The sequence below is a fragment of the Myxine glutinosa genome, chromosome 4 (genome assembly GCF_964187855.1).
Source record: "Myxine glutinosa chromosome 4, kmMyxGlut1.1, whole genome shotgun sequence".
NCBI lineage: Eukaryota > Metazoa > Chordata > Myxini > Myxiniformes > Myxinidae > Myxine > Myxine glutinosa.
Genome location: NC_136264.1, coordinates 23625095 through 23635633, shown reverse-complemented (window position 1 = coordinate 23635633; position 10539 = coordinate 23625095). Strand labels below are relative to the sequence as shown.

Here is a 10539-nt window from a genome sequence, read left to right as displayed (position 1 = left end):
AGAAGTTCAAGGAGTGGCAGAAGGCGAAGGGTACGGGAGCAGAAACAGCAGAGCATGAAAGTTATAAGGCAGCCAGGAAGGCTGCAAAGAAAGAGGTAGCAAAGGCGCAGGAGGCATGCAGGAAAATGTTCGGAGAACGCTTGGATTCGGAAGAGGGTCAGAAAGCAGTATTCAGGATTGCAAAGCAGATAGCGAAAGAGAGGTGTGATGTGATGGGGGTGAGCTGCTTGAAGGATGAAGTGGGACAAATCGTTGTCGACCCAGATGGAATTAAAGGAAGATGGAAAAGATATATGGAAATGCTGTTGAATACAGAGAATGAATGGGATGGCAACATAGAGAGTAACCCAGTTTTAGGACCGGCAGAGAAGATAACTGAGAAGGAAGTTGAGGAAGCGATCAAAGCAATGAAGAGTAGAAAAGCGGGAGGGCCGACGGGAGTTGTGGGAGATATGTTGAAGGCAGCAGGAAGTTGGGGTGTGAAGAGAATGACAGAGATCTGTAATCTGGTGGTGAAAGAAGGCCGCATTCCAGTGGATTGGGAACTGAGTACCCTCGTCCCTCTATACAAGGGGAAAGGTGACCCTCTGGAGTGTGGCTCGTACCGAGCGATAAAGTTATTGGAGCATGGAATGAAGGTATTGGAAAGGGTGTTGGAGAGGAGGATAAGGAAGAAAGTGAATATCGACGAAATGCAGTTTGGATTTATGCCAGGAAGAGGACGACAGACGCGCTTTTCATTGTGAGGCAGTTGCAGGAGAAGTACATGGAGAAGAGGAAGAAGTTGTTTCTTGGGTTTGTTGATCTGGAGAAAGCATTCGATCGGGTTCCACGCAAAGTATTGACATGGGCATTGAGGAAGTTAGGAGTGGAGGAATGGTTGATCAGAGTAGTGATGGCAATGTACAAAAGAGCGCGCACAGCTGTAAGGACGAAGGACGGGAACAGTGGTGAGTTTGAGGTGAAGGTGGGAGTGCATCAGGGGTCGGTACTGAGTTGTTGTATGCAGATGATCTGGTGTTGATTGCGGAAAGTATGGATGGACTGAAGGAAAAGATGAACACGTGGAAGGAATGTATGGAGACAAAAGGTCTGAAGGTGAATATCGGAAAGACAAAGGTGATGGCAAGTGGTAAAGCATGTGGTGAGGTGGAAAGAACTGGGAAGTGGCCCTGTGCTGTGTGTAGGAATGGTGTCGGAGTGAACTCCATTCAGTGTACAATGTGCGCTGAGTGGGTTCATCAAAAATGTAGTGGTCTGAGAGGGTCATTAACCAGTGTGGCAGCTACATTCAAATGTAAGGTGTGCACAGAGGAAGCTGCAGATGGAGGAAATGTTGAGTTGGATCTTGGAGACGGCGTGAAGCTGGAAGGTGTGAAAACATTTTGCTACCTCGGAGACATGCTGAATGGAGAAGGTGGATCAGACTCGGCAACGGTTGCTCGAGTGAGATGTGCATGGAAGAAGTTTCGGGAATTGAGTGGCGTGCTGATGATGAGGGGAGTGTCGTTGAAGCTGAAGGGAAAGGTGTATGCTGCATGTGTGAGAAGTGTTATGATTTATGGGAGCGAGACATGGGTAATGAACGTAGAGCAGCAACGAAGGTTGGAAAGGGTGGAAATGCGAATGGTTCGACGGATGTGCGGAGTATCGTTGAGAGAGAGGAAGACAAATGATGAATTGCGAAAGATGATGGGAATAGAGCCTGTGATTGATGCTGTGAAGAGGAACAGGTTGAGATGGTTTGGTCATGTGTTGAGGAAGGATGAAAGTGACTGGTTGAGAAGAGTGATGGAAATGAATGTAGAAGGAAGTAGAAGACGGGGAAGACCGAGAAAGACATGGCTAAAGATGGTGGAAGAAGAAATGCGGGCAAGGGGGTTAACAAGGAGAGATGCAGAAAATAGGGCAAAATGGAGAAGATTGTCATGGGGACCGCAAGGCTAACCCCCGCTCTAGCAGGGAAAATGGCCTTTAAAATGCATGTTGTTGTTGTGTTGTATGGTGGTGAGGTGTTTTTAAATCACATGGTGGTGAGGTATTTATAATTCCGTGGTGGTGAAGTGTTTTTAATTAGGTGGTGGTGAGGTGTTTTTAATTAGTTGGTGATGAGATGTTTTGAATTATGTGGTGTTGAGGTGTTTTGAATTACTTGGTGGTGAGGTGTTTTTAAATGACGTGGTGGTGAGGTGTTTTTAATTTCGTGGCTGTGAGGTGTTTATATTACGTGTTTTATGGCTGTGAGGTGTTTTTATTACGTGTTTTATGGCTGTGAGGTGTTTTTACTACGTGTTTTATGGCTGTGAGGTGTTTTTATTTCGTGTTTTATGGCTGTGAGGTGTTTTTAATTTTGTGGTGGTGAGGTGTTTTTATTACGTGTTTTATGGCCCTGAGGTGTTTTTATTACGTGTTTTATGGCTGTGAGGTGTTTTTATTACGTGTTTTATGGCTGTGAGGTGTTTTTATTACGTGTTTTATGGCTGTGAGGTGTTTTTAATTTCGTTGTGGTGAGGTGTTTTTATTACGTGTTTTATGGCTGTGAGGTGTTTTTATTACGTGCTTGATGGCTGAGGTGTTTTCAATTTCGTGGTGGTGAGGTGTTTTTAATTTCGTGGTGGTGAGGTGTTTTTATTATGTGTTTTATGGTGGTGAGGTGTTTTTAATTACTTGGTGGTGAGGTATTTTGAATTACGTGGTGGTGAGGTGTTTTGAATTACGTGGTGGTGCGGTGTTTTGAATTACTTGGTGGTGAGGTGTTTTGAATTACGTGGTGGTGAGGTGTAATCGTCCCAAACTTCCAGTCTGCACCTACCCCTCCCCTATGTATGTGCTGAGGGGTTCTTTCTTGAAAAAAAACATTCAACCTAAATCTTCAACCTAAATTGCCTATAAAAATGTAATATCACAAACGACTAATACATTTGTGCAAAGTAATTGTTTGTATTATGATTGGTGAAAATCATGACAACACAGCAACTCAGGTACAGTCATTAGCCTCAGCTAAAATAAGCCCGTTCGTCAGTATCGACGCGCTCGCCTCACCAAGCTAGTATAATATATACACGAGTTTCCCTTATATATATATATATGTGGTAAAACATTGGGGCAGTTGGGATTATACATTTTTAGCTCACATGGACAAAGTTCAGGGGAGCTTATGCGATGGTGCATCATCCGTCCGTCAGTCTGTCCGTAAACACTCGAAACTTCTTCTTTGAAACCTGCTGATGGGATTGTGACCAAATTTGGCACAAATGATATTTGTTGTGTTGTGACTAAAGTTTGTTCACGGCATTAAAAAAAATTCGGGGTCTAAGGGGTCTCCCGGGGGTCAAAGTGGGTCCAGCTTTGACCCCCTAAAATTGGCATTTGCTTTTTTCTCAGAACCTACACACACAATTTAGAAAAAATTTTTGGAGTAGATCTACTTTCACTTTCTGCTTGTAAGCACATTCTTTCTGTAAAAAAAATAAATATATATTACGGGTTCCAACACCATTTTCTCCAGCATCTATTACATCACCCTATCTGACACATTACATTAGTTATCCGTGTCTGTTGTATGTGTCCATTATGACGTCATTAAAAAAACTACGTTTCCTGTTTGGAATGATTTTCAATTTCGTTTGATTGCAGCCAGGCAGACAGAGTAAAAAATGTTATGTCACTCCCCTCTGCACATGTGCGATCAGGATGAATTCAGAGCCAATATACGGTGTAATGGCAGACTTATCATTCTATTCAGGTTCCGATTCATGTTCAAAATATAACATTTAATTTAAATAAGCTGTTCCTTTATCATAATTTGCCGATCATAGACCAATAAGGATGGACAGATGGATGGACAGACATGACCGAATTGCTTAACCCCACTTTTCACTTTGCGTGCATGGGGTAATTATGCTGGGAAACACTTGTTATTTCAGAGATTCGCCTTTTCCCTTATGGATTGGAAGTTGGGGATCAACAGTCTCGGATCAACGCAGACGATTATACTTCTCCAATCTTCTCTCCTCCATTTGGAATCCCCTACGGCAATTCCATATTTTACCGGCTCTACGTAAGTAGTGTAATACATTTGCTACTTTTAAATTGCACTATCCTACCCTTTCACCCACCCTTATTCTATCTCTACCAAGAGTCTCCAGTCGTTTGTATACGTTCAAATGTCAGTCATTAACAGTTCATCTATTGTGGTTTTTATTTTTAAAAATTTATATTCTTTTTTACATTGCTTTCATTAATTTTTATCTTTTTTCAGTATGTCCATTCACAAATTTTTTTTGCAATGCACATGAAGATGGTTGTTTAAAAATCTGTCATATCCTTCACATTTGTTCAGGTGTGATCATTTTGTTTTTGTCTCCTTTGTTCATGTTTTCTCGAAAGCATTTCCTGCAAACCGTATTTGGTGTCTTAGACCCATGAGTACTTTGCGTATAACATATTTTTGAAAGCTATGTATTGTTTTTTGTTTCTGACAGTTTACCGACAATGGTGTAATCATTTTCATGAGAAATTGGGACCAAAGCTATGCTTTCCCAAACCCACCAAGGCAGGGTTTTACAACTTATTACTACACTCCGACCATTTCTGTGTTCTGGGATGATGCAGATGTTTCCCTGCACAATGAGGGATCAATTTACTATCAGGTATTTACTACAGTGACTTCTTTAATAATTGTCACTTTGCTAACATGCTTCGAGAAATGAGGCTAAAGTTGCCAAGTTTGTTTCTTTTCTTTTCATTGCATGATTCTCACCTTTACAGGAATATGATTTCACTGGCAAAACCCACCGTGGCCAAAGCAATTCAGATGCTCCTGTTTTGAAGCAGAAAGTTAATCAGCAAGTGCAGAAAAACTTCACCAATGATTTTGATGCGACATGGATACTCAAGATTACATGGGATGGAGTACCAGCTGTCCCTGCCATCAGCAACTTGGATAATGTACGTGATTGTAATTTAAAGTGTGACGCGTCAATAATCATACCGGTATTGTCATATTTCCCTTATGCTCGCTCCCTCACCGTATGAGAAATATATTTTTTAAGTTTAAGAAACTGAAATTTGCAGTGCAGTGTTGAGTGACTTATGGTAAAATTTTTAACATCTGCGCAACAATTTTAAGTAAGAAATATTTGCCATATGTCTGTAGAGCCCTTTTAAAATTATCATCCACAATGCAAGGCGAACTCTTGTGATTTCACACGTTATTATTTCTGACAGACAAACACATTCCAGGCGATTCTGGCAACTGATGGCATAAACACGTTCTGCCTGATCCAATTCATGGAAGGAATGATGCTCTGGAGGCCTGAGTCTCGTGATCCAAATGCAAACAACGCACTCATTGGATATCACAGGTTTGATGCTGATCAAGAGACCTTTTCTAAAAGTTTTAACAACCATACGTAATGGCTTAACTTTGAATTACAATTGAGCATTACCCTTAAATTATCTTTGTTGTTGTCACTGTTGTAGAAATCAATCAAGTCCACAACTTTGTCCCATAGGTAGGTTTAATATCAATCAGATCTCTGGCATCATCCTGTAGAATACAATCATGCAATATATATATCAGGATCGTGGCATCATATAGGAAGGATCGATAATATTAGTCAACGCAAGAAAGCCTAGAATATCTGCATGTACGTACCATCCGAGTCTACATGTCATAGAGTAAATGTCGCAGGAGTGGCCCGGAGTCGCGGACGTCCGAGGTCTTATAGACGCCTCTCAGTGGTTTAAGTGAGCATCACACCTGGGTTCAACTTTGATACATTTTCACTACATTCTCCCCGCCGTTAGAACTACACTGCCGCTAGGCAGGAAGCAAGCATGCGACAGCATTAATTGATTAGTGTTGTCAGTCCATGTCCATCGGTCCATCCGTAGTGGTCAGGGCGGCGAATTGCCCTGCCAGCACGGGTCCGGAAACTACCGGGTACGACATCCCCAAGCCCGGAGTCCCCTGTATCGATGTAGCCGCTGGAGGCAGGCGTCGAAGGGGGCACCACAGTGCCTTCAGGCAGGGGTGTCTCTGGTGACGGGAGGGACGGCAGATGCTCCATAGGCGGAGCATCGGGAGAGTCCATAGACTCGTAAATCGGTTCGTCGATGTCCCCGTAAGGGTCGATGACCCCACAAGGGGCGAGATGGCGTACGTAGACTGTGGACTCACGTCCATCTGCCATCATCATGCGAGCATGCTCGGAATTAGCCTGGAGTACTTGCACCTTATCCACTAAGGGATCGTACTTGCTCGTGTGAACCGCACGTTTGAGGTAGGCCGGCTCAGCGAGCCGACTCGGTAAAGATCGGATACTACCCGAGCTTCTTGGGTGGTGGAACAGCCGTTCGTGAGGAGTCTGGTTGGTGGCCGTACATAATAGAGTCCTGATCGAGTTCAGCACCGCAGGTAGTGACCAAGCCCATTTATCTAGGCCCCGGCCGAGGGTCCTGACGCTTAGCATGACGGCCCTCCATATAATCCCATTGAAGCGTTCGACCTGCCCATTCGCCTGTGGTCTGTACGGGGTGGTATAGCTAGATGCGACATTATTCTGGAGCAAGAAGCTCCTCACTTCCTGGGACAGGAACACCGCACCCCGATCTGTATGCATGTAGGCTGGATACCCAAACATAGAAAACAAGTTCTGCAGGCACCGTATGACTGTGGCGGCCGTCATATCTGCGCACGTGAAAGCAAAAGGGAATCGCGAGTACTCATCAACAATAGTGAGCAGATAACGAGAGTTACTTGACACCGGCAGTGGCCCATTGAAATCCATCGCCAATCTCTCCCACGGTCTCATAGCCCTGACCAGCGTCCCCATGGGAGGGTTGTAAAAACGCGGTTTGAGTTCCGCACATACAGCGCAGTCGTGACAGACCCGGCGGACGTCCTCAACCGAGTACGGCAAGTTACCACGACGCACAAAATGAGTGAAATGCGTCACCCCAGGATGACACATAGTGTCGTGCAAAGCGCACAGACCCTCCAAAGATATGAGACCCGCACATGTAGCCGGCCTCGATAAGGCGTCGGCGACCAGGTTATCCCTCCCCGGGCGATATTTGATGGTGTAGCAGAAGTCGGCGAGTTCGATACGCCAGCGAGTGCTTTTCTCATTCTTAATGCATTGAGCATGTAAGGTGTCGTACATAAACGCAACGCTCTGTTGGTCCGTGATGATTTGGAAGCATCGTCCGATCAAGTACGGACACCAACGCCGAATCGACTCGACGATCGCGTACGCTTCCTTTTCGACAGACGAATGCCTCCGCTCAGTGGAGGTGAGAGTCCACAAAAAGAAAGCCACAGGGCGCCCCCCGTGGGAGAGAGTCGCCGCTATCGCATGATCCGAGGCATCACTTTGCAAGACGAAAGATTTGCTCTCGTCGATCGTTGCCACAGCGGCGCCAGCGAGGTCGGACTTAAAGCCCTGAAAAGCAGCCATGGCGGCAGGGCTCATGGGGAATGCTTCGCAGGCCACAAGTGGGCGGAGTTTCGCGGAGAAATTTTGCACCCACTTAGAATAATGGGCGAACAGCCCGAGAGCTCGCTTCAACGAAGCTCGATCGCGGGCGGGGCCATATCGAGCAAGGGTCACAGCCGCTCCTTATCTGGAGCAACAGAGCCATGGGTCACGGTGTACCCCAGAAGATCTATCGTGCGCATGGAGTAACGACACTTAGCCTCATTCATGATTAGGCGATACCTCTGCGCGACCTCGAGGAAGCGCTTCTAATTAGCATCATGATGCCCCTGGTCATGCCCGCAAACCGTAAGATTGTCCAGATATACAAAGACATCTGTCAAGTTCTCCTTCGCGATGAGGTCATCCATAGCCCTCTGAAAACAGGCAACCCCGTTCATCACCCCAAAAGGTAGTCGGGTGAACTGGTATAACCTTTGACCCCATTCAAAGGCGGTATAGATGTGATCGGCCCCGGAGATGGGGATCTGATGATACGCACTACGCAGATCGAGAGTGCTATAGACCGAGTACTGGGCCACCTGTCGAACCAGTGCGTCCATCCCCGGTAGAGGGTAGGCATCCAGCTATGTAAATCGATTAATCGTCTGCGAAAAGTCGATTACCATGCCTTTGCGATGCGCTTCACTTCGCACCATTAAGACCTGGGCCCGCCACGGCGACCGGCTAGGTTCTATGATAACTTCCTTTAAGAGCTGGGCCGTTTCCTCCGCAATGAATTGCGCGTCTGCTCGTGAGTAGCACCGTGATTTTACTGCTACAGGTGTGCAGTCCGTGGTCATATTGGGGAACAGCGAAAGAGGCTCAATTTCCATCCCTGCGAGTGCACACACAGCAAGCGTATCAGTCCCACCAAATTCCATTGTCGTGAAAATCAAGCTCAGACACGACTTGACCCTTGGGTAGGTTTAATATCATTTAGATCTGAAGTAACATCCTGTAAAAATACATTCATGCAACAGACATTAGAATCAGAGTATTGTATGAGCAATGTCCGATATCACAATAGGGAAAACAAATCAGCGCAGCATATAGGGGCATACATACCATTCAAACTACTGGACTATGTCTCAGTAAGTGCTGCTGGAGTGTTTGTGCGCCCCGGTTGTCCCGGGTCTTATAGACACCCCTTTTTAAGCGAGCACTCCTGGGTTCACCTTCGGTATAATTTCACTACATTCTCCCCGCCGTTAAAACTATACTGCCGCTCGGCAGGTTGCAAGCAAGCGTCAGCAATAATCGAGTGGGTCACGTCAATCCACGTCAGTCGGTCCACCCATAGCGGTCGGGGCGGCGAACTACCCTGCCAGTTCGTGTTCGGAAACTACCGGGTACGGCGTCCCCAAGCCCGGAGTCCCCCACGTCGGAATAACTGCCGGAGGTGGGTGTCGGAGGGGGCGCCCCAGCGCCTTCGGGCAAGGGAGTGGGTGACGACGGAAGTGACGGTAGTAGTTCCATAGAGGAAGCTTCGGTAGAGTCCATAGACTCGTAGATGGGTTCGTCGATATCCCGGTTGTCGTCCCCGCATGGGGCGAGATGGCGTACGGAGATGGTAGACTCGCGGCCGTCCGCCGTTACCACGCGAGCATGCTCGGGATTAGCCTGGAGGACCCGCACCTTATCAACAAGGGGATCGTACTTGCTAGCACGAACCGCGCCTTTGAGATAGGCGGGCCCCAGCTCAGCGAGCCAGCTGGGCAAAGATTGGATACTACCCGAGCTTCTAGGGTGGTGGAACAGTCTCGCGTGAGGAGTCTGGTTGGTGGCAGTACATAGGAGAGCCCGGATCGAGTTTAGAGCGGCAGGTAGCGACCACGCCCATTTATCGAGGCCTCGGCCGAGGGTTCGGAGGCTTAGCATGACGGCCCTCCATATAATCCCATTAAAGCGTTTGATCTGCCCATTCGCTTGGGGGCGGTACGGGGTGGTGTAGCTCGAAGCGACATTATGCTGGAGCAAGTAGCCCCTCACCTCCTGAGACAGGAACACCGCACCCCGATCGGTATGCACGTAGGCCGGATACCCGAACATAGAAAACAAATTCTGCAGGCACCGAATAACCGTGGCAGCCGACATATCCCCGCACGTATAAGCAAAGGGGAATTGTGAGTACTCATCGACGATAGTGAGCAGATAACGAGAGTTACTCGACAACGGCAGCGGGCCTTTGAAGTCCATCGCCAAGCGCTCCCACGGTCTAGTATCCCTAACGAGCGTCCCCATAGGAGGGTTATAAAAACGCGGTTTGAGCTCCGCACAGATCGTGCAATCATGGCAGATGCGGCGGATGTCCTCAATCGAGTACGGCAGATTCCCCTCGCGCACGAAATGCGCGAAACGCGCTACCCCGGGATGACACATAGTGCCGTGCAAAGTGCGCAGCCCCTCCAAAGTGACAACCCCCGCGCAAGTGGCCGGCCTCGATAAGGCATCGGCGACCAGGTTATCCTTCCCCGGGCGGTATTTGATGGTGTAGCAGAAGTCGGCGAGTTCGATACGCCAACGGGTGATTTTCTCATTCTTAATGCGCTGAGCATGTAAGGTGTCGTACATAAATGCAACGCTTTGTTGGTCCGTGACGATTTGGAAACACCGCCCAAGCAGGTACGGCCGCCATCGCCGAATTGATTCGACGATCGCGTACGCTTCCTTTTCGACAGACGAATGCCTCCGCTCGGTGGAGGTGAGAGTCCGTGAAAAGAAAGCCACAGGGCGTCCCCCTTGGGAGAGAGTCGCCGCTATTTCATGATCGGAGGCATCACTTTCCAAAACGACAGAGGCACTCTCGTCAATCGTCGCGACAGCGGCGCCAGCGATGTCGGCTTTAAGGCCCTCGAAGGCCGCCATGGCGGCCGGGCCCATGGGGAACGTGTCGCAGGCCACGAGGGGGCGGAGCTTCATGGAGAAATTTTGCACCCACTTTGAATAGTGGGCGAACAACCCAAGAGCGCGTTTCAGCGAAGCCCGATCGCTAGGCGGAGCCATATCGAGCAAAGGTCGCAGACGCTCCTTATCCGGAGAGACAGAGCCATGGGTC

At 47.7% G+C, this 10539-nt stretch overlaps 1 protein-coding gene across 1 annotated transcript in view; it reads left to right on the top strand.

Annotated features, from left to right (window-relative positions):
• The window catches only part of LOC137425815 (uncharacterized), a 1363480-nt gene that overhangs the window by 63150 nt on the left and 1289791 nt on the right, over positions 1-10539 (top strand). The window contains exons 49-52 of the mRNA XM_078775194.1: positions 3927-4060; positions 4485-4652; positions 4771-4950; positions 5230-5366. Of these exons, the coding sequence (XP_078631320.1) occupies positions 3927-4060; positions 4485-4652; positions 4771-4950; positions 5230-5366 (619 nt within the window). The remainder of the gene's footprint in view (positions 1-3926; positions 4061-4484; positions 4653-4770; positions 4951-5229; positions 5367-10539) is intronic.